At 40.2% G+C, this 24,255-nt stretch overlaps 2 protein-coding genes across 3 annotated transcripts; both read left to right on the top strand.

Annotated features, from left to right (window-relative positions):
* Positions 1-165: 165 nt before the first annotated feature.
* On the top strand, positions 166-9,415 carry CHMP5 (charged multivesicular body protein 5). 2 transcript variants are annotated; one of them, XM_062514774.1, is made up of 8 exons: positions 166-275; positions 4,112-4,216; positions 4,944-4,990; positions 6,558-6,651; positions 6,742-6,813; positions 7,725-7,833; positions 8,200-8,312; positions 8,825-9,415. In XM_062514774.1, exons 1-8 carry the CDS (start codon positions 207-209, stop codon positions 8,873-8,875), a joined length of 660 nt encoding a protein of 219 aa, XP_062370758.1. In that variant the 5' UTR covers positions 166-206; the 3' UTR covers positions 8,876-9,415. The 2 variants fall into 2 exon arrangements, with proteins under 2 accessions (XP_062370758.1, XP_062370766.1); XM_062514782.1 differs by lacking the exon at positions 166-275 and adding an exon at positions 2,341-2,730.
* An 89-nt stretch (positions 9,416-9,504) lies between these two features.
* On the top strand, positions 9,505-24,087 carry BAG1 (BAG cochaperone 1). The gene is made up of 7 exons (XM_062500169.1): positions 9,505-9,757; positions 13,700-13,828; positions 13,981-14,063; positions 14,775-14,888; positions 15,403-15,510; positions 21,087-21,149; positions 23,552-24,087. The coding sequence occupies exons 1-7, from the start codon at positions 9,715-9,717 to the stop codon at positions 23,639-23,641; spliced, it is 630 nt and encodes a 209-aa protein (XP_062356153.1). The 5' UTR covers positions 9,505-9,714; the 3' UTR covers positions 23,642-24,087.
* The last annotated feature ends 168 nt before the right edge of the window (positions 24,088-24,255 follow it).

Raw genomic sequence — 24,255 nt, 5'->3', positions numbered from 1 at the left:
CGGAGAAAAGCCTCCCTGTGCGCGGCTGCTGAGCCTCCGTGCGGCCCGAGGGGAGCGACCCCGCCGCCGGCCAGCGGGGCTGGGACAGCGCTTCCCGCTTCCCACGGCCCTTCCTCCGCGGGGCGGGGCGGCCCGTGGGCTTCCGGGTCGGCCGGGAGCGCTGCCGCCGCTGCCGGGGCCGGGAGCGACTCGGGGGCACCGCCGCCATGAACCGCTTCTTCGGCAAGGCGAAGCCGAAGGCGCCCCCGCCCAGCCTCACCGACTGCATCGGGACGGTGAGTGCCCGCCCCGGAGCGCCTGGGCCCGCTGGACGCTGCCCGGCCCGGCCCGGCCCGGCCCGGCCGCCTCGGGAGCGCCGCGGCGGCCCTAGGGACGGTACCTGTGCATAGGTGTGAGAGTGTGTGTGCGGGGACACTGCGGTGCGTGGGCACAGTGTGTGCGCGTATGTACATCACAGAACCGCGGAATGGCTTGGGTTGGAGGCGATCGTAAAGATCTCCCAGCTCCAGCAGTCCTTCCCATGGGCAGGGACACCTTGCACTAGAGCAGGTTGCTCAGAGCCACGCCCGGCCCGTCCCCGAGCACTGTGATGTGCGGGGATACACGGTGTGTTTTGGTGAGCGTGTCTGTGTGTCTGCACACGTACACGGCTATGTACCTTTGTGTGTCCATCCAGCCATGGCCGCGTTTGTGTCCTGTGCCTCGGAGCGCATCCCGTGAATGGGCGCGCGCAGTGAGAGTGGAAGGCATGGCTCTCCATGGCTCTCCTTACATCCTCACGGCTGTTCTCAGCATTTCCAGCTGACGACTTCTCTGGTTGCACTAGCTAACTCCTGCCGCGGCAAATTGTGACAAAGCAGGGCAGGAGCAAGATCGGTCTCCCTGTCCAATACAGAAGAGTGTTCTGTCTTTTAGGGGTGAGTAGGCTTGCTGTAGGTTTGATGCCAAAGGTGCGTGGACATGATAATATATATGGACAGATAAGCAAGCTGAGACCAAGTAAGAAACGCTCAGGAAACACGGGGCAAAACACTCTACAACTGTTGTTGTGTTGGCCTGCCTGTAAAGAGGGTTAAGAAAAGGCGTTAAGATTTACCTTGTACTTTTGTAGTCTTTTTTTGACTACATTTTTTTAATGAAAAAAAACTGCAGCATGGTTTTACAGCTCCTTTTGTTGTAAGCTAATTTTAAGAAGTGAAGAAAGAAAATGGAGTTGCTTGGGTACTTCTGTCAGTAAACGAACATCAGTAATGGTTGTGGTATAAAAGTAGGTTAACTAAGCTTTGCCACTGGAACCTGACAACAAACAGTTTCCATGGAAAAATCGCAGTTTTCCTCTCAGAAGATTTCTTTTGCTACCCAGTAAAGAGACTATCTAAATGAAATACCTAATATTTGTCAGTGCTACCTACACATCCGTCTCTTTTGTATGCCACTGGCTGGTATGGGGAGAGAGAAGAGCTCATAATGTTTGTCCTGGTACTTTATCTTACTGTCAAAAACCTGTATTGCTATTTAGCAGTATTAAGCCCAAACATAACTCTAAATAAAGTTCCTTTGAACAGTGAATAAAGCATCTGAAAATCAGGATTAATTTTCCCATTGTTGCCAGTAAACACTTTGGTGGATGACTTGAACTCCAAAATCCATCTGAGATACTATGTGCTTAAATTTGCTATTTTGGCAATATAAGTGGAAGAGCAGGAAGCCTTGTTTCCCTCACAACAACTAACTCCTTATTAGTCTGTTAGATTTTTCATGCTGCTTTTGTCAGTTCAGGTTAATGTCCCGTTTTCTAATGTTGAGTAAATCAAAATTTAGATAGGTCAGCAGTCTGTCTTCTGCTAAGAGCATATTAAATCCTAGAGGAGTTTTGGGGTACATAAAACTGTAATTTAAACAGATGTTTTGATTTGCAAAACCAGGAATTTATTTTTGTTGTTTTTTTTTTCCTTGAAATATCCTGCTGAACGCAGTTTTGATCCTCTTCTAGCTGTTTGTAATCGCAGTGTCTGAAAGTTGGACTATGCAAGACAGCAGATTACTGAAGAGTATTTTATGCATGTGATGACTTTGGCAACCAATGATGAGTTAAAGGGTGGTTACTAGTAAACTTGGGGAGTAATGCTTTCTTTTACTAGTTTGAAGTTAATTCATAAACTTCTTGTGCCAAGTTATACACAGTAACCTGTCTGATTTGTGAAAGACTTTTCACAATAGTGGAGTCTCAATGATAGGTCCTGCTTAAACTACAGACATGATTAGATTGTTTATTTTAAATTACACAGAAATTAATTATTATTGAAGAGAGTTGTGTGAGATATTAAAAAAAAACTTGTACTATTTCTTTAAAATGTTAAATCTTAACAGTTTGGAGGCTCAACTGCTATTCCTCCTGGGGTGTTTTCTGTCTTAGACACATTTTGCTCTAGCTTTTGAAAGATTCAAATTGCTTTGTAAGATCTCTTACCATGTTAGTTCAGTGTTAATTAGCCATCAAATGGCAGTTGGGAATGTATTTCGTGAGCAGCGATTAATGCAACATTTGTTAAAAATACAGACAACTCTTTAGCAGTAATCATGCCTATGTTTTGGATGTTCTTTCCTGTGTAGACAAGTTTATTTATCTAAAATTCATGCATTTAAAGGCTGGGTTTTTTATGCCTGCTGGCAGAGCACAGTCAGATGACTCAAAGCTGTCACGAGGCCAGTAGGAGGAAGGATGCACCAGTAAGTGAAGCATTAGTGATGTTTTTACTTTTTCTTCTTTGAAAAAACACTCAAAACTTATTTTTTTTCAGAGTGGTAAATAGGAAACATAGGAGCAAAAGGCTAATAGTTGTGACAATAGTGTTAAAACTCAGATTCCATTTCTTTCGTGTACATTGGGGTCCTTCTGTAGCAATGAAATGTTCCTCAGGGTGCCTTATTGTGAGTAATAGTCAGAAGCTCTTCAAGTCCTAATACACAGTCTAGTTTTTGGGTAAGTTAGATCCATTCTTCCCTCTTCTGTCCAGTCTCATTTTTTAAAAATGAGGTCCCGTGTCATGTGTGTGTGAAATTCTTACATCGTTAGTTGATGTGGGAGGTTCTGTCTCTGTTTCCTGCTAGTACTGTGTGAAAGAATCATTTTATAAATAAACCAAATAATTTTTTCCCCCTGTGGAGGCTGACCTCAAAGATGCAGTAAGCTGATAAAGATTTTTGAGGAGAGGCCACGCTTTAAACGTACCGGAGTTTTAAAAATCCCAAATTTTTCTTGCTATTAGTAAAATATTTGGGTAATAGAAAGCTTAATACAAATTTTTCAGTGCTGGCTGTGCCCAAGCACTTTAATGTCTTGTGTGGAATGTTCATATCAGATGTTCTGCTCAGGATACCTCTGGCAAATGTATGTTGCTGTCAGAGAGCAGGGTTTCAAAAGGGTAACTGAAACACTGAAATTAAAATCCACATAATTGTACATGCTTAGCCACACCATTAGCAAGGCAGTATTGTAAATTTGCACTGATCTGTCTTATACTATAACTGGAATGTCATTATAATCTAATCCCTAGAGAGGCTCCTTGGAATTAGAAGTTAATAAGCTTTATTTTGTTGTTTCCAGAGAAATGCTGGAGTGGTCAGCTCATTTTAAAAAGGCCTTTTATGAATTTGTGTATGCTGTTGGAACTACCTGTACCCATGCTTGGTTATATAATTTTTAACCCTCTTTTGGTGAAGGGTTAAAATATATCCTAAATGAGAGCTCTGTGGAATGCCAGCAGGGCATGCCTAGAAGTTTTCCATTCCATTTTAGTCCCTGGCACTGTGTGTTACTGGAAGTTCTGGAATAGAGAACTGCCTTGAGTGGGTTTGCAAGGGAGCATCTCAAAATGATGAGAACATGTTATAGTGGCAGAGCTTCCTGCAGCCTCAGAGTGCTGTTTCTTGTGCTCCTTGTAGAAGTTGTTTCACTTGATTTTGGTTCTGGGGTCTCACAAAATCTAAATTGCTTATGAAACCACTGAGTGAAGAAACAATTCAGTTAGAAACACAACAAAACGTGTCCCATACCTGAATAAAACCTTAATCAATGTTGTTTTCTTTGTTTTCCCCTCATGTATTAAAGGTGGATAGCAGAGCTGAGTCAATTGACAAAAAAATTGCTAGGCTTGATGCAGAGCTAGTGAAGTATAAGGATCAAATGAAGAAAATGAGAGAGGGACCTGCAAAGGTAAGAATCTTCTCTGGAATTCTTCTGTGGAATTTAGGCATGAGAGGATGTGACTCACACTTGTTGTCATGTGATTTAGCCAGTTTGTCAGGTTCTTAAAACTGCATCTTGTGCTAGGGGTGAGAGATAAGATCCTACAGGTTTACTTTTATTAGACATACATATTTGAACAGTGTTTTCATTGGTTTTTATTTGTTCCAGAGTGTAAGGTAATTCCTCCATGAGAAGTAACTTGTTTCCCTTCTTCCTCATTACCTGAATTAAGTCTGGCAGAGAGGGTGTTTCGTTTGTCTTCCAAAATAAAAAGCTCCACACTATGCCTAAAGGGAGCAGGGCAACCCATTTTTAAGGGGATGAACTTACAATATAAAATGTATCTGAAAATAAACATATATGATATAAACAGGATTGTTGCAGTATTATTTTATGCTGGTCATTAAAATGTGTTAATGAAAGATAGTTCTCATGAACTAAGTTTGACGTTTTATTCTCCTTACTCAAAACATAAATCAGAAGCTGGAAACTGAAAGTATTTTCTACAAGAAGCTTTGTGTACTCTCCTCTTTTGTTAATCGTGCCAAATGCTGAATGTAACTATAGTTAAACTCTTGGCACTAGTAACTGAGGAATCTTTTGGAAAACTTAAATCCAGTGTATTAGGTTTAAAGAGCATAATCAAATGTAAAGTCAGATGTTTTATCTAATGTAACACTATTGTATATTTCAGAATACAGTAAAGCAGAAAGCATTGAGAGTGTTAAAGCAGAAGCGAATGTAAGTTGAAACCTTTCTCAGTTTGTGGTTAATAAAGGGTTGTTTTCTTCAGGGGGCAGTGGCACACTTTCATTTCTCTTTCCAGTACTCTCCTGAGCATTGTTTAAAGAAAAATGCTGAAGAAGCCTTTCAGAAGTGTCTCCTTACATATTTTACATCAGCATTTTTATGATTTATACATCAGTATATAAATTTGGATTGGTACAAGATGACCTGAATCTGCTCATTATTACAAATATATTTGGCTCCTAAAGTTTCTGAGAGATTGCCTCATTTTATATTATTAATTGATTACTGTAAATTGTGTATTTGATGACCTTGCTCTGGTTTACTGGAAACTTTCCTATTTGCTATGGACACCTTTGAGGACTTGAGCAGATGTAGTGCAGGTAGTTATGTCTATGCAGAAACCCCCAAATGGACAGGATAGATGATCCTGTGGTATGGTCTTGTCTAGTGTACTGTCTTGAAAGTGTCCAGCAACAGATCCAAAGGAAAGAATTATCACAACCTGGCAAGTTCAGGAATGTTTCAGCACGTTCAGGAATGTTTCACTGGAATATTTCATAGTCCATGAACTGCAAATCTGAGAAGCTGTCTGAGCCAAAGCTCCCATCATCTTCTATGTCACATCCCTCAGATGAATTGTACCTTTAGGGACTCATTCAATTACTTGTTAAGTATTATTAAACTCTTTCAGTCCAAAATATCGTATGGCAAGGAATGTGGTACTTCATTTACGTGTTGTGAGGATGACTGCTTGATTCTGGCTTTAGGTTTTTTTCCCCCTGGGTTTTGACTGTGCTGCCTCCTAATCTTCCTTGGTGGGATTACTGGGCCCTCATAATATGTAGGCTATTGTCATGTCCCTCAGTCATTTTTTTCTGGTCTTGTGGAACAGTAACAGATGCAGTCATTAGTTGTCCAGAAGGTTTTGCATGTGGATCCTTCTTGTCTTTCAGACCTCCTGCTTTGCATGTTAGGACTCATGGTTCATTTTTATGCTTCTGTTCTTTTGCTTAACATAGCTTACATTCTTGATTTGATACAAGCTTAGCTTTGAGAAAGATGATTTCATAATTTTTAAAATCTCTCTTTTCTCTGTGGTTAGTCTTAAAGGTTTCCTTTTGGTACACTATCCTCCTCCTCTTCCTCCCTGCCCTGAAAAACTCCAGTGTGGAGCCACTGTGGTTTGGATAATCTGCCAGCTCTTCCATTCTCTTTACAGCATTAGTGAGCGTGACATGCATGTCTACTTTATGGTGATTAAACTTTTGCTGTATCCTCACCTAGTTTGTCAGTCTTGGCAAATACAGTGTTGCTGTGAGTTAAAGCTTAGTTCAGGAGTAACTTTGTCAGCTTCAAGTACACAGAAATGCATAATGGCCAGATTTTTATGAAGCTGTTTATTCTGCAGTTGTGTATAATAAGTGAAAAAAACCCAAAAAAACCCCCAACAAATCTGTTCCTATCTTTAGACTACTGCTGCTGGTTTTTTCAACTCTTAAAAAATCAGGAGTGTTTGTGGTAATAAATAGTACCTTTTTCTTGCCTTTTTTTAATACAGGTATGAACAACAGAGGGATAATCTGTCACAGCAGTCTTTTAATATGGAACAAGCTAATTACACTATTCAGGCACTGAAGGATACAAAGACAACGGTACCAATTTGTTTATCACGCTTGTTTAATTTGTTTAATCTGTGCAATCTGTACTACATCAGATACAAGAATGATGTTTGACTTTTCTAGGTGGATGCAATGAAACTGGGGGTGAAAGAAATGAAGAAAGCTTACAAGCAAGTCAAGATTGATCAAATTGAGGTGAGCTTTTATAGTTTAAATAATTAAAGAACAAAAGTAATGTACTGAAATAATGGTGAGTAGACTAAGAACTTGAAGGCAAGATGACTATTTTTGTTCACATGAGTTTGTCTGCCTTTTTTATGGGACCACCATCATAATTCCTTCCTGATTTTTCTGGTACTGCACAATCAGTGGTTTGCCTTATTATAGTGATTATTGTTTCCTTGCTGACTTAATCTTTAATCTCACCTCTCCTTTCTTTGCATTTCAGCATAAATGTTAGTGGATAGTTCCTCCTATGGCTTTTTTTGTCCTTTTTTGTTTCCTTATATGAGTAACAGATTAGTCCTTTACCCCCCACCCCCCCCATTTCAAGATGTGCCTGCTGAAAAAGAACAAAATCTAAACCAAAAACAAACAAAACCCAACAACAACAAAAACTTCAAATCACTAACCAAATGTCAACAAGGCCTGGCCCTGACTTCAGAAAATGCATAAGCAATCTCCCATAAGATCTCTAAGTATTATTTCAAGTATGCTGCACTTAAGCTCTTACGCAGTACCAGTGCTGAATTCCTTTAAGTTCTCGTTCCTATTCTGTTTTTATAAATGGCCTGTGTTGTAAACCTTTAGGCAAGTATTGTTTCCTTACCTGTACTCGAGTACAGTACCAGTAAATTTAGTACTAATCTTCTGAATTCTGCTGTGGCACAACTCAGGTTAGTGCTTATTTAGGTGGTAGATTTGTCTAAACTTCATACCTTTTCTGCTTTTCAAGTACTCCTGTCCTGAATGTGTGTGTGTTGACTTTTATTAATACTGCTTTAAAAAATGGTTTATGCTTTAAAAGAGTTGAGTGCTTTGTATTTTGGAATTATTAAACTGAATTTGAGTAATTATGGACCAATTGAAAATGATTCTTGCTTCAGGACATACAAGATCAATTGGAAGATATGATGGAAGAAGCCAATGAAGTCCAGGAGGCACTGAGTCGTAGCTATGGAACACCAGAGATTGATGAAGATGATTTGGAAGCAGGTTAGGAAGGGGAAAAATGTTTTTTTTATATCACTGAATATAAAAATCATCATATTGTCATACAGTGATTGTTTATTTCCTTGGTCAAATGCTTTAAATATGTTTTAAAGAGCTTTGATAGCTTTTTTTAAACATTAAAGCTGCATTTCCTGTAAGAGAAGTAACAATCATGAGATATCAATGGAATGCTGCAAGGCAGGGAAGAAGGTTCTCTCCAGTGTGTGTGTTTATTTCTGGATGATGAATAACACTAAGTGAGTCTGAATGTGAGCATCCAGTAGGAATCCTGAATTTCTGTAAGAGCAGCTTTTCTCTTGCAAAAGGAACTTCTTGCATAATGTTTCAACCAGCATAATTCAATTTCAGAGCTGGATGCATTAGGTGATGAGCTTTTAGCTGATGAAGACAATTCCTACTTAGATGAAGCTGCATCTGCTCCAGCAATCCCAGAGGTCACTCCTACGGACACAAAAAACAAAGTGAGTCCTTTGCTTATTAACAGCTAAATCTGTTTTTGTTTGGTTTGGGTTAATCACATTTGTGTTGGTTGCTTAATATTTGGGATCCTTAATATTTTGAACAAAAAAGTGTGCTTAATGTTATGTATGCTATTTATGTATTATAAGTATGGATAAATACAGAGAATTTGAGAATACAGTATACAGTGTACTGAATGCTCTTAACTGTGTTTAAAATCAGTCGAATGACATTTTGTCAATCCTGTCAAACACTGTTAGACTGCCAGTAGAATTTAAGTGTACCATTATGGCTGTAGTCTTAAAACTAGAAGAAAAGCTTCTGAATGTTTGCTTTTGGGGCTTTAATCGAGCCTCATAGTGAGGAAGAACACCAGTGCTCTTGTTTTGATTCCAGCTGTCACACAGTGGCAGTTTCAGATACAGACACTTTATAGAAGTGGTAAGGAAGCTTCTGTGAGATGTTCTGGTTGCTGGAGAGTTGTTAACCCATTGCTTCTCTTTCTTTCCTACAGGATGGCGTATTGGTGGATGAATTTGGGTTGCCAAAGATCCCTGCAACATAAATGTTTCTAAAGCACAGTGAACTATACTTTTCCAATTGTATTAAGAATCTTTTTTAATTTAAAATTCTGGAGAACTTGTCCTTCCAGTGTAACCTTAATATCACTACATCCTAGAATGCAATTATGAGTGGCTGGTGGTGTTCTTTCTTTGGAGAAAGTTGTTCTACTACTGACTTCTGTTAAGGGAAAATTCATCCCAGTTCCCTTCAGTGGAAGCAGTCAGTCTGATAGGTTTTGATTTCTGTATCTTATGGACAAAGTAACACGTGAAGACTAGTCGTGGCCGTCGATAGCTGAGGTTTATTTTGACTTTGTACCATGTTTCTCTTCTTGAGACTAAGACTATACATTGCTGCTTACTCTCTGTAAAATAGCTCCCTTATTACTACGCCTGTTTGATAAAAGAACTGAAAGCCATTTTTAAACTACTGCAGTCCTGAGACTTTCATGCAACTGTACTTGTAACCTTCTTGAAAACTGCTCGGGTTATCATTGACTTTATGTATTCCATGGAGACATAAAATCACGTAGATTAGCAGATCCTTGTGTTGCGTTTTTGGCGATTAGTTCGATCCGAAGAAGGCGGCGGGGGGCAGGTTATCAGCGTCACGGGCACAGAGTTCGCCAGAGGCGGAGCCTGGTTTGAGATGGGCAAGACCAAGTTCCCTTCACGCCAGTCCTGCCCCAGCCGCGTCCCTGTCGCTGTCGGGAGCCCTCGGCTCGGCGGCGCGGCCGCGAGAGCCGTCCAGGAAAGCGGCATTCCCGTTTTCCTGCTGCGGAAGTGACGCGCTCCGGGCGCGCCCCGGCTGCGGCGCTGACGGTTCCTGTGGCGGGGCGAGATGGCGGCGCCCGGAGCCCCGGTGACCGTCACCGTCACTTACAGTAAGCGCCCGGGGCAGGGGCAGCGGGCGGGGGGCGCATCTCCGGCCGCGGGGGCCGCTCCCGGCCCTTCCCCGCCCCGCTGCCCGCGATCCCCGCCCGGCCGGAGCGGCCCCGGGAGCTGCGGGGCGGGCGGGCCGCGGCGGCACCGGCGGGGGGGAGGCGGCGAGCGGGGCGGCCTCGGCGGGGCACGGCACGGCACGGCCCCGCTCAGCCTGGGGTCTGTCCCGGCTGCTGGCGTGAGGCTTCGCTCCTTGCTGGCCACGGCTTGCAGGTGTCTTCTCCAGCTGGATCGCAGGTGTAGGTGTGCTGCAGGGATGGCAGTGGGAGCAGGTGAAGCGTCGCCCTTTGCCGGGGAGCGCAGAGCAGAGGTCGTCTGAGGGCGACGAGAATCATGGGGGGCTGGAGCGTATCCTAAAAGGAAGAGGTGAGGGAGCTGGGCCTGCTCAGCCTCGAGGAGACATGACAGAGGGACCTCATTGATGTGAATGAATATCTGGAGGGGGGATGCCAAGGCTCTTCTCAGCGGAGCCGAGCGATAGGACAAGAGGCAGTGGGAAGAAACTGATGCACAGGAAGTTCCACCTGAATATGAGGAAGAACATCTTTATTTTGGGAATGACTGTGTCTTGGTGCAAGTTGCCTAGAGAGGTTGTGGAGTCTCCCTCACTGGAAATATTCAAGAACTGTCTGGACACAATCCTGTGCCGGTTGCTTTAGGATGACCCTGCTTGAGCAGGGAAATTGAACCAAGACCCACTGTGGTCCCTTCAACCTGACCCATTCTCTGATTCTGTTGTTTGGGTAATCTTCATTTTGATGAAATATATTGCTGAAGTCAGCACTGCATGTTAGCCTACAGGGTAGCACCTACTTCTTTTTCTGGTTTGTTGAATAGACTTGGATGTTTGCAGCTAGTGAACTGCAAGGCTGCAACAGAGAGTGGTTTCTTCAGTAGGACAGGTGGGTGCTGATCTGATGGAATGGCCATCTCAAAGGCCAGCTGACACAGCTGGGCTTTGTTCCACCCCAGAAAGAAAAACTGGAGGAGGGAGAGGAAGGTGGAGAGGAAAATAGGCTTGTATAAATAAATGAATAGGAGATGTTACTTTAGAGAGGTGAGAATAGCTTGGACTCCACAGTTCTTAAAAATAAGATGGGAAACACCATGGTTAAATTTTGAAGTGGATCTAAGTGTGACAGAGGGAGGAATGAGGAGGAGAGTAAGGTATTAAATCAGCAAGATGTTCAGCTGATGTTTGTTAGCAAAACTTAGTAATGTTTATTGTGTTTTTTAAAAAATTACTGGACAGTAATTTCTGCCTTTGTTTCTTTTGCACTATGTTGGTAATGTTCTTTCCATCTCTAAAGCTTATTGTTTATTTCTTTCTGCTTGCTCATTCATGTTTTCAAATTGTGTTTCAAATTGTTTTGTTAAAATGTTACCTTCTATCACCTGGTAGTTTTGTTTAAGAGTCTTTGCTGAGGAATTCTGTAGAATAATCTGTTTGAATCCTCATGATTCATGTGCTCTCTGGTGTCTTCAGAGAGTTCCATTTGATCTGAGGGGTTTTAATTTTTCAAAGATGTTAGAAATGGAATGATTTGACATATATATAATTCCAACATCTTGCTGTTTACCAACAGCCTGCTTGTCTGAGAATGTTTTTGTCTTCCCAATTGTTTTCTTACCTGATAATGACTTTGTCATGAACAGATAGCAAACAGAAGCCTTTTTTCAGCTTCATCTGTCTGATTTACACCTGCAGCTGTCAGATGCAGCTTGACCACTTTGCACAAAACACTTTTAGTAAAGTTTTGTGTGCATGAGTGAAAGTGGGGAAGGATGGAAATCAAGGCTGAGAAATGGAATGGCAGTAGACTTACATGTGTGCCTTGACAATCTGCAAGTGTGGTGGGTGGACCCTGGCTGGACATCAGATGCCCACCAAAGCCACTCTGTCACTCCCCTGCTCAGCTGGACAGGGGACAGAAAATACAACGAAAGGCTTGTGGGTTGAGAGAAGGGCAGGGAGAGAGCACTCACCAGGTCATGGGTAAAACAGATTTAACTTGAGGACTTAAATGTTGTTTATTAACATTCAAATCAGACTAGAACAAGGGGAACTAAAAGAGAAAAAAACCTGCTTTTCTCCCAGGCTTAATTTTCCTCTTGAATTCTCTAATTCCTCTTGCTGAGCAGTGCAGGGGAATGAGGGCTCTGGTCAGTTCATTACACTTTGTGTCTGCTGCTCCTTTCTCCTCAGGGGTAGGACTCCTCACACTCTTCCGTGCTCCAGCATGAGTTCCTCTTACAGATTGCAGTCCTTCAGGAACAGACTGCTCCAGTGTGCATCCCCCACAAATCCTGCCAGCAAACCTGCTCTAGTGTGGGCTTCTTTCTCTATGGGTCTGCAAGTCCCTGCCAGGAGCCTGCTCCAACATGGGCTTCCCATAGGGTCACAGCTGCCTCTCAGGCAGCCACCTGCTCTGGTGTGGGATCCTCCATGGGTTGCAGGAGCACAGCTTCACCATGGTCTTCACTGTGGGCTGCAGGTGGATCTCAGCTCTGGCACCTGGAACAACCCATGAGTTGTTTTTTATGGTGATTTCACTCTGCTGTGAATGTACAGTAAAATTTGTTTACAGTCTGTCCAAAGTTGTACTCATAATTTGTAATTAAACTGGTTCTATCGTTAGACAAACTTCATAGTTTTTTCTCCCTTGGTTAATGTTTGTTTGTTTGCTTTCTCTCAGCTGCTTATGGGCAGAGCCCTTACACAAAGCAGTTGTATATATCACAATGACCTTTTGAAACATACTGAGGTTGTGTTTTGTGGCTTGTTTTTTTTTTCCCCCAAAACAAACTGATAAGAAGGGCTCTTTATGGGAAATGCTTGAGCGAGAAGGGCATAATGCAATTTTAAGCTTAAAATTGTCTTGGAATAACAAATGTAGTGAGCACTTTAAAATATTTGAGGCCACAGTGTCACTTGTCATGTGACTATGGGAGGCTGGAGCATTTTAAAATCAATTTTTCTAGCACTCTTCAGTGTGAAAGATATGTGCACTTTAAATTAGTGGCATGAGAATAGTTTTCCTTCTGGTATGTGTTAAGTTCTCTCTTCCTGCACAGTAAAAAATGCTTATTTTGATTTCCCTTGCACCCAGAGGTGGTTGATTCCTGTGGGTGCTTTCAGATTGACAAACTTTAAGTGTTGGAGCCAAGGGTTGTAGAAAGGGTCTGTTGCAAAGCAGAGATTAATAGGCATACTCCATTTTTTTTCCCCCTAAGAACTACCTCCTGTTTGCATGCAAGTAATCTTAGGGAGTCTGAATAGGATGCTCTGTATGTGGGGGGTTGTCAGATAAGATGGGACTTCTCCAAGTGGTTAAGTCTGCTTATCAGTAGTATAGGGGGACAAATAGATTTTGTACTCTGAGAATTCTCTCTGGTTGGTGGTGGAGATGATACAGGGTAGACAGTGATTGCTTGTTGCTCATGTTTGAGGAGAAGAGAGCAAGGGGAGTGATAAATTGTCTCAGATACCAAAGACTCATGTCACTAGAAGTTACTAGAAGTAGGAAATGGGATATATAAGGAAAGTGTAGGCTTTCATGCTTTAGCTTGTGAGATGTCTGGACACCATCTGTACTCTTAAAAAGAGATAGGGAATAATATTTCACGGAAGCTAAATTATGCCAGTAAAAGACACCCAATCTAACTCTTCAGGTTATTCTGGTGTAAACCAAAATTTTCAGCTGGTGTCATCTCTTCAAGAGGAAGGAAATGTAATAGAATAATTTGATTGAAAATTATGATTCTACATGAGAATCTGTGATTTGAGAACTTTATGCATTGATGGTAATAAATATTACAGATTAATTTTCTGTAATATTTTCTAGGTTACATTAAGTATTACTGTTATACTATTTTTCTGCTAGGTAATGAAAAGCATAGTATTCAAGTTGCTTCTCAACAAGAAGATGGTGAACCTACACTACAAGATATGGCTGTACTTATTGAACAAGTCACTGGAGTCCCAGTTCCTTTTCAGAAACTGATATACAAAGGTAACTTATAAATCTGCCACGTTTCTTATAGATGATAAGCTTTCATCTTAGTCACTTTCAGGTGTCCATATTTTCAGTGTCTTCAAAAAGACATTCCTATGGCACTAACTGTACTTTTAACTGTTTTTTCCCCTCTCTTATTCTTCATTTAGGAAAGTCTCTGAAAGAATTGGAACAACCATTATCAGCACTTGGTGTTAAAAATGGTTGCAAAGTCATGTTGATTGGGAAAAGGGTAAGCATTGCCTTTGGACTTCTCTTCCCCCTTATACTATTATCATTTTCATCAGTAAGTCAGCTGCTGAACACAGAAACAAGCTGCAGCATTAACCTAATTTTGTATACCTATCCACAAAGTTGAGTTCAATCTCATGTTACACTGCAAATAACTGCAGTTTGTACTTTTCTGAAATTACATTGTTGACTGGCTTCTGCTTTACATTATTGACAGGACTGCCTAATTTATAGTCAGTGCTCATGAATTTTCTGTGCACTGATGACCTTATCTGCTCATCTTAATTTTCTGGTTTAAAAAAACTTCCCCAACTTTAGCTACTGAGTCTTGATCATCTGAGTTATTTCTGGCGAAATAATTTGTGGCTAGATTTGCAACTTGAGGATGAGGTAATAATCTTATGATGTAAACATTGCCTATGCTTTAAAAAATTAAGTTGACAGAAATAAAAAAAAAATGGCACTTTTCCTTTTCCCTTCCAATTAATCTCATTAAATGTGTTTATATAAATTGCTGATTTAAGTATATTTGTAATTAAGTTTTGGAAGAAGCTTATTTGGTAGGTACTGAAATATGGAAAGAATAGCCACAGTGTAGTATGTATTCTAAACCCTCAGAAGCCTTTATGTCTGTATCAGCCCTGCTGCTTTTTAGCTGCATTGTATCTTTGTTTGTTCCTTAGTTGTGAATGTTGTATTTTTGAATACACAGAATAGTCCAGAAGAAGAGGCTGAATTAAAGAAGTTAAAAGATTTGGAGAAGTCAGTGGAGCAAATAGCTAATAAGTTAGAGGAAGTTAATAAAGAGTTCACAAGTATCCAGAAGGTATGCCGGTTTTGTATCACTTTATATCTTTGAAAGGCAGTTGTGTAGGTGTATCTATTTTTAAAAACCCAAACAAAACAGTTTGAAGGTTTTGAATAGTCAGTAATAGGGTGTCCCTCGTAAATGTCCAAGAGTCAGTAATAATTCTTAGTCAATTCCAAATGCCATTTATGAGTTTGCAAAATAAAGACATGGCATTGTTTGGAAAAAGGTAAATACTGTTTCATATGGGATAAGTTACGTTCTTTATATCTGAAAAAACTTAAAGAGTTTTCTCAAAGTGGAGAAAGAAGGTCTATCACATGCTTATCATTTTAGTAAACCTAACAGATCTGACATTTACCATGTCAAGAATTGATAAAATACAGAAGAATACAGATAAGATTGGAGTCCCTATCGTGCTTGCAAATACAAGCAAACAGTAAAGATGTTTTCTGCTGTTGTGGATTGACAGATTTTCTGAGGTGAGTATTGTGTAGGAAGGTATGGAATAATTTTGGTTTTGCTTCTTCAGGGATTTTTAGCAAAGGATCTCCAAGCAGAAGCACTAAAACAGCTGGACAAGAGGATAAAAGGAACTGCAGAGCAGTTCATGAAGACCCTTGAACAGATTGATGCCATTGTAAGTAACGAACCACAGAAGAGGGTCAAATCCCAACAGAAACTTATTTGACATTTTAATGTACTAAGAAATTTATTTTTGGCTATCCAAGTTCTTCACAGTCATTAATGAATCATAACTTCACATTACATTTCCAGAGTATAATATACATTTTCCTGTATCATGTAGTAGTTGAGAGCTAGATGAGAGTAAGGGCCTTGTACAGAGATAAATAGAAAAATGCCCCAACCAGGCTATTTCCTTACTCTTTTTCTCTGTCTGCTGGTTGTTCTCTGTGAGCCTCATTATATAATTATGTTGCATGTCAAGATCATAATAGCCTGCTCTGAAGGAAAAATGCTGCTTTTCTGTGGTGTGGTATCTTTGGGTCTCCTCCTTGGTACAGTGACCTTTTACTGGATTTTTTTCAGAAATATGCCATGGAAATAGCTATAATAGGTGAAACAAATGTAGTTTAATTTGAATTTTGATAAAGTTCAGCAGTGGACTAAGAGTAATAATTTGAACTGGCCATCATCAAATGCTAGGTAATATGGATGTGTTCCTAGGTGGGAATCTTACTAATTTCCTGCTTTTGTACTGGGAGCCTATGATGATAACATAGTCTTTGCTGCTTATAGCCAACAGTTCTAAATACTTTCTAAAACAATTGCTGTATTCTAAGTATTTTGAAGTCTTCAAATTTCTCTTTCCTTTTGTGTCTCATATAAAGGAGTATATTGTGCTGACTGTTACTGAATGCTGTTAGACATGAAGACTTCATGTAACTGCTTTCCTGTTTGAAGTGGTAGATTTACTATGTGCTGTCATGAAAATATTAATAAGCTGACGACTGTCTCAACTGGATGGGATTAAAGCTTATTTCTGACCCCTGCCATTTTTGAAACCAAATCCCATTTAGAAAAAGACTCATTGCTTGTATTCTGGTGTGCAGTTCTGGAACCCAGCAGGCAGCCTTTTAAAACTATTTCACTACTTCTTGAATAATCCAAACTCAATTTCCCAAGTTTACGTTTAATTCTGTTACTTTTTGCGTGGTTTAAACAGAAAGCATGATGTAATCTCCTTATCCAAAATACTCTAAATAGTACTGAGCAAGGGATTTTAGGTCTAGTACAATGTTTTGGAAGACTTACAATCAGTGACTTAGTGTTTAGATTTGGGAAAGAATGGAGTTTCCTGTACTTTGTTTCTTGAAGTTTTCTTTCTTGAGAAAGTAGAGCAGCCAGAGCTAAGACTAATTATAATTAATAATAAATGTTTGTTATTTTATTGTATAAGGGACTGTGACATTGAGTGAGAAGTTTTTTTTGTTGTTGTTGTTTTGTTTGTTTGTTTTTTTAAAGTAAGTGTGGGTTTGGATTACCGGTTATTGCAGTTACATTGCACATACTTGCTTCTTTTAATATACGAAGCTGGCTGTGAGATTTGTCATGAAAACTGGACTAATGTGCAGTCTTGCAGATGAAATACATGTAGGTGGGGGGAATCTTTACATAAAATGTGGGAGTTCAGAGTGCTGGTTTTACACCAGGTCGGATGAACAGGCCAGCAGTTTGCTTGCCAGCACTCAGCTGTACTGTGGTTGTGCAGTGTGTGGAGGCAGCAGTACAGACTGGTGGTGAGGGATGTGTATGAGCAATAAATGAGTTCTACTGAAGTAAAAAATGGCAAATAGCAATGCAAAGCAGTAAAGTATTTTATCTTATCGTAGAATTGGTTTATACAAGTAGTTAGTATTCTTTTCAGCAGCCAAGTAAAAAGTTAGTTCTGACATATCTCTTAAATGCTATTGAACATGCAGATGTGCTGCTGATTGAGTCAACAGCATGTTAAAAAATTCAGAGGGGAAAAATGTGACTGACTGAGAAGAATGGATAATGCATTGTAGAAGTCAAACATACCAGCAAATTCACACTATAAATATTCCATTTTTTTTCTTTGGCAGAATTGTCACAGCTCATTAAGTTGTCTCAGCTGCCATGTGTTATTTGGATCACTCAAAACTATGCAGCCTGATGCAAAATGAAATTTGGTTGGTTACAGAGAGATAAGGGTGAGGAAGCCTGCATACTGTTTTCTTTCTATTTTAGGTGTATCACTCTTACTGGTAGCAGACAAGCTCATTAATTAGAGGAGCTGAGTTTGGTACTAAATACTTTTGCTAGACACCATGCATTCAATAATTGTGAATTTAAAAGGTGGGATTTGGAAGGTGGAGAAGTAAATTTATAATGATACAATAGTGGGGTGTGTGAGAAAAAATACAGTGTTGTCACTGCCAGAGGTGTGAAAGAAAAGATGCCCTACCCAAAAGCATGAAGGGATGCTTTTCAGTAGAGTGTCTGTAACTTAAGCATTGTAACATAAATGTGTTTAAGCAGCTACTGCTTTCACTTCATCGTACAAAATTTTAATTTGTCTGACACAGTCAGACATTGCCATTAGCCATAGATCTTAAAAGTTTTCTTTGGGAAGAATGCAGTTGAGTCTTGTTCAATACTTAAAGATTTGTGTGTGTGCATTCACAGGTGTGCTGTTTATTTCATCAGTTAAAACATTTGGTCCAGGAATAGAAGTCAAAATACACTATTTATTACAAATCTAAGTGAGAAGAACACAGGAAATGTTTTACTTGGTCATCTGACTCAGGTTTTTAAACACCTGAAAGGTTTTTTCAAGAAAAAGCAAAGTTTTACTGAGATCAGTAGGAAGATTTGAATCCACAGTCATGAACAGTATGTACTTGTGAACCAGCTCTGATTTAATGAATGTTTTCACCAATATCGCAGTGTGAGCACTCACTTTGTCCTCAAGGTGGTCTCCTATTAAATGGCAGATTTTTTAATCCAGAAAGACAGTATTGCAGAGAACAGACTGTTCTAAGAATTGAAAGAAGCTTTCTCTTCTCAAATATTAGTCACTGATTTTGTTAGCATAAGTTCACAACAAATCTGCCAAATTGCATCTATCAGTATTGAGGACATTGATGGTGCTACTGACTCACAGTTATGCTCTGGTGGTCCATCCTCCTTTCCTGAGGATTTTCTAAAATTATAGTTCCTCTGTAGAGCTTACTTAAATTGCCATGCTCTTCTGATGAAATATAACTGTCTCCTTGTCTTTGCTATACTTGTCATTGGATAAATCCAAAAGAAAGTAGTATTCTGGAAAAGCCCCATCACTGTTCCTGTAACAAACATTTCCCAGATGTCTATGAAGTTTTTCCACTTACAATAAGATGAGATCCTATTACTAAACTTTTTGAATTTATCTGGATCAATAAAAATGTGATAAGCCTTTCTTACTATAATTCTTTAATCTCTTAGCATGAGTTGTAAACATGAAATCAAATCTTCAGAGAAAGGTATTTCTAAAGCTCAGGGAGCATTGTCATGTGAAAGGGGAGGTTTTCTCCAACCCTTTCTGTTTGGTTTGTGTGTCAGTGCCCCAGGTTAGCTGAGACCCCTGTGTCTCACCAGTCTGTCAGCATCCTGTTATGGGGGTCCTTCCCTCAGCGGCCCACTTGATGCAGGGGTTGTTCACATGACTTGCTTGGCATCACATGCAAACAGAGAGGCCCCTCCTGGACCTCCACACCTTTAATTGGTCTGTTGATGCCCAGGCAAGATTCAGGGACAAATTCAGGACACAACAGCATAGGAGGGTCAAATCCACAGTCAAATATTTTACCTGCTGCCAGTGACAGTAAGTGCCCTTGAAGGACTCACTTCACCAGTTTATGGAATAGCCCTCCTTTATTAATACAATAGAAAACTTTGACAGGTTTGCTGGTGGTAGTATCTGGCTGCAAAAACTTCCTTAAAGCAGTAAACTAACCAGCTCTAATCCCCAATAATGGAGTCTTCCCTATTTTTATGCCATTTTTAACTTAGTTTTATACTATTTTTACATTTAGGTGGAGCTAGAGTGACTCTAGTCATGCATCATGTTCAGTGGGGGGTGGTTGTACTTTGGAGGTGGGTAATGTCGGTATTACATCTGAGGTGACCTTTGAGCCTGGAGCTATACATTAGTATAGGATCCAAGGTGAACTTTGGAATGGAGGTGGGCATCTGTGATCTTGCCATGGTTGCTGATTCAACAGCAGGAAGTATTTTTCTTTCCTCGGCAGACAGCTGTTAGGTGGCTTATCAGCTACAAGGTACCACCGTGTTCCCTCTCTTGCAGGATTTGGACAGACCGTGGCCATGGTGTCTCCAGTCCACCCTCTCTTTAGACCCCCTTAGCGTGTACTGTGTGGGGGAAGTTGGGCACACTGACTGCTCTCCATCCAGGGAGCAGCAACTAAATTTTCTCGCTATAATTTTCCATATTGTTATGTCTGGATTGGTAACTTTCCACCCTTCTCCATCCTCCATTTCATCCCCCCCCCCCCTTTAGCCTGTATACTGACTACAGTTTTTGTAACTTTCCTACCAAGTTTCAGTAATGGAAACTGGGTTTTAGCTTTCTACTCCAGCCATCATGCTGTTGGGGCTCACGAGGGAAACACCAGTGAAATACCTCTGAGGAGATAAGGTCGTTCTGGTAGGGAGGTGACACGACCCACAGCTTGGCTGAAGTGCCTCACACCAGCACACACAGCATGGGCAGCAAACAGTAGGAGTAGAATCCATTTGTCTGAACAATGAAAGAAAAGAGCACCTTTTTTTTTTATTTGTTTCTTTGATTTTTACAAAAGTTTATGTATCTAAACCTCCCAGCTGTGCTCGCATTTTGGCTGAAATGAAACAGATTAGGTTAGGGAAACCTCTGCTCTTGGTCTGGAGTTAAGGTGGAAAATAGACTAGTGAGAAACTTCCAAGATTTTTATGCATCTTCACCAGTGAGAGCACAGTGTTTTTAAGAATGTTCACATAAACTTTATATAATGATAATCATCGGTACAGGTGTTATACCTGTTAAAAAAAAAAATCATAAACCTGAGCACCATTCCTCAGCAACACCCCAATTTCACATTGCTCAGAAAGGACAAAGCATGTAACACTAGCCAGAATGACATACATGAAAGTAATGGGTGGTGGTAGTATAGAAAATTATGCACTTTGAATTAAATTAAAAGCAGACATCGTATAGCACTTCACATGTTGCCTTCCGTGAGTAAGAAGAGATGATCAGATGTAGAGCTTAGACTGGCAGTGGCTGCATTACTAATGATGCATTCTAGTGATGGGAAGTGATTGAGTTAATGTATTTGTAAGAAATTTTTTCATGTTATAATCTCTGAAAAAAACCCTGAAGATGAAGCTCAGCCGAACAGTTAACAGACATCACAGCAGAAAAAGCAGTGTGTGTAGTCTGTTGCTGTATATTCCCTAAAGACACATGGTAGATTTGCTAGCTCAGTTCTTTGCAGTCAGAATGCTGCATCCTTGACTTTTAATAACTTTTTCTTATATATTCTTTTCTGTGTCATCATCCTTACTGAGCGGGCATTGCATTTTCAGGATGCCTATTCAGAGGATTCTTTGATAATTCCAGTTTTTGCTGTAAGTCTAATACATACATTTCAGCATTAACCTGCATTAACTTGTTTGCTTATTTTACTGTAGAATCTGCCAGAGAATTTCAGTGACTGTAAACTGAAAAAGAAGGGGTTGGTGAAGAGGGTCCAGGTGAGTTTTCTTGGTTTGTTTTTGGTGGGTATTTTTCCTTTTTTTTTCCCCTCCATAAATGCTGGGCACTTGTATACCAAGAGTTTGTGAAGATGAGCTGTTTAGATTTTTTCAGTGTTTGTTCTTACATTGGTATTTTGTATGACCTCCCATTGAGAGACAATAGCTTTGTAAAACAGCACACAAAATAGAGATTTTCATAGTTCATGCTGTTTTCCGATAATGTTTGTCATTTATATTAATGGTGCCTGATGATGTGAAGTAATCCTGATAACTTGTAAAGACAAGAGAATTGATCATTCCTCCTGTTCTGAATCTTGGTGGACTGGAGTAATGACTGAGGTCTGGGCAAAGCATGCGGTCAACTGTAACTTCTGCTGACCTACTCCTGACCTTGCCAGAGGTCTTCTTTGGAAAACTTAGCTTCTATTGCAGTGCACCAACTTTCTTTGGAGAGTAGGTCTTCAGGATCTACACAGTAGAGTATACATGGAGGGTTTAATTGCTTTGCTATGGTATGATGCTTGTAAATTCCTAGGCATTGTTTTCTTAGAGACCTTGAATTGAAGGTGTGTTAACGGATACTGGAATTCAGCTCCCTTCACTCCAACTTCCATAAATGAATGTTTATTACTGTTTTTATTTCTGTTGTGCTTGCTTTAGTTCCAGGTTGGGCTCCTAAAAATAGTTGGTGGAAGTACCTTGCATTCATATATAGAATTGAGTGATTTTGTCTTTTACTGTAACCTTACTAAATACTTCCCATTGATGTTTTGCAAGTTTTTTAGACTAGCCATCTATTTGAGAGGAGGGCCCACCAAGAAGTACTTCATAGGAGAAATGGTTTTAGTTACAGCTTTAGGAACAAAACACTTTGTGCTCAGTTATTGAGATAAGTTCAGATAATGCAAATGGGAATGAAGGTGGTTGCTGTTGTGGCTGTGTTATGTGGGGGTTCTGAAAACACTCCTGATTCCGTGGCTAACCAAGGCAACAAAAGTTGTAATAGACTGATGGCTATCAACTTTGTGGAAGCTACTGGATCTCTACTCTTGGGTGAAGTTACAGCAGAAGTAAGTGGGGCTTTGTGTAAGAATTGCTGTTAAAGCATAAAATGGATTCTGTTGAGCAGAGACCAGAATTATTTATGTGCTTTTATAGGCACAGCATTATGCAGCTGTGGCTTATGAACCCTTTGAGGACTGCAGAGGAATCCTATGGGGTTTCAGAACAGAGCTGTCAACAACAGTTTGTTTTCCCAGAGCAAGATCAAGAAATCAATGACGAGTTATGCTTATTATTCTTAAGTATCCATGAAAGCAAGGGGGAGTATTAACTGCCTTCTACTGCTACAGTCACACATCTTCCAGGGTGGGGAGATAAATATGAAACAGTAGCAGTCAGCAACTGCAGTTCTTACCACCTTCACTTTTTCATCACTCAAGTTCTTACAGGCCTGAGTTGATGACAGCTCAAGGGATTGGTTGGAAACAGATGATTCAAAGCAGTGTGATGGTTGAGGAACATTCACGTGGCCCACAATTCAACAGTTCTCTGCTCTAGAAGGAAAGTGCTTTCGTAGTGTCATTGTAATGTAAATAACATGAAATGTCTGGTTTCACTGTCAAGAGTCTGGTGCAGACATAGCAAAAACAAAGGCAATACATGAATAGCTAATGGAAGAATCTTTCTCAGGAAGTGCAGTATGCTTGCATACCTTGGGGTTGGCCTAAAACAGTTTATTGGCTTAAAGTGCTGTGTGTTGTGCTGTGTACAGGCCAAGCAAAAGGGGCTGCTGGCTCCCAATTGCTCTCTGTGTGTTATTCTACTTGTGAGAATTCGTGGGCATGTCTAAGAAAGTGTAAGGTGCTGTGGACTGCCTGTGTTGGAATGGAGCCTTCTGTCTTTTGGGGAACACCAGCTACTGATGAAGATGAAGGTTCAATGGTGGCTTGTAGTCTTAAGAAGTAGAAGAGGTTTTGGTTTAATGAAAGCTTGTTTTAAATTTGAGCAGATTTGTCCATCCCAGCCTTGGCCTCTGAAGTATGTGTTTTACAAAGGAGCTTACAAATCATGTTCCAAACTGAATGAAGCACTAACTTGTCTGAACCTTTATGTTTCCTATTGTTGTTTATGGGCTTTGTATCAACTGAAAATACATCAGCATCAGGACTGGTGGTGATGGGCAGCCATGCTATTACCCTTATTAGCCTTGTCCAGTGCCATGTTTCTGTTGGATTCTGGGTAAATGCAGGTGTGTATAAGCTGTTACCAAAACAACTAGAAAGTGGCTGTTGAGTTGACATCTTCAGATTCACAATAGCTGCACTTTCAGTTCTTCAGAAACACCTCCCAGTGCCAAACTGTGTATCCAATAACATTTGTTTGTTTTTTATTCTCAGGTTTTTCTTGCCCAGTGTGATACCATTGAAGGGAATATTGGTCAAGAAATGGACAAGCTACAGTCAAAGAATTTGGCTCTGGCAGAATGAGGCATTGCCTTACATAATTAGGAAACATAATTGCTCTATGAGCAAGAAGAAAAGTTTGCTCTTTGTTTTGGAGCACATATCCAGCTTCCTTTTTTTATTTTTTTTCCCTCAAAGCCCAGTCTGTTAGACTGGTACCAGTCAATCATTTCTTGCTGGTTGTCTTGTTTGCCGCTTGGTTAGAACTATTATTTTGAAAGGAAAATCCTTCCTAAAGAATGGCTGAACTAATCTTTGTGATGAATTGTGTATCTCATGGACAGTAAGATAGTTTAGTTAACTAAGTTATGAAGTTTTCAGTGGTGGGCAATTTTGTCTGATATATCTTTGAATTTATTTACAGCTCAAATCAAAGAAGGTCTATAATTGTACAAGTGCCATAAGTTGCAGTTGTAGGACTTCAGCTTGATTGAAAAAGGCAAACTGAGACAACATCTGGGAAAGTTGAACATTCTAGTAGACAGTTCAGAGCAATAAAAAAACTCTACACATTTGTATCTACTTAATGTTTGTATGCATTTATGAACATAAGAAAGCTTGACTATAAGGGAGTCTTACCTATTTTAGCCTTAAATTGTCATAATAAATGGAATGTACTGTAACATGTATGGTACTTA

This window comes from Cinclus cinclus, chromosome 1, assembly GCF_963662255.1.
Source record: "Cinclus cinclus chromosome 1, bCinCin1.1, whole genome shotgun sequence".
NCBI classification, from domain to species: domain Eukaryota; kingdom Metazoa; phylum Chordata; class Aves; order Passeriformes; family Cinclidae; genus Cinclus; species Cinclus cinclus.
Note: the sequence above shows the minus strand (reverse complement) of the source record. Positions and strands in the feature narration are given on the sequence as shown.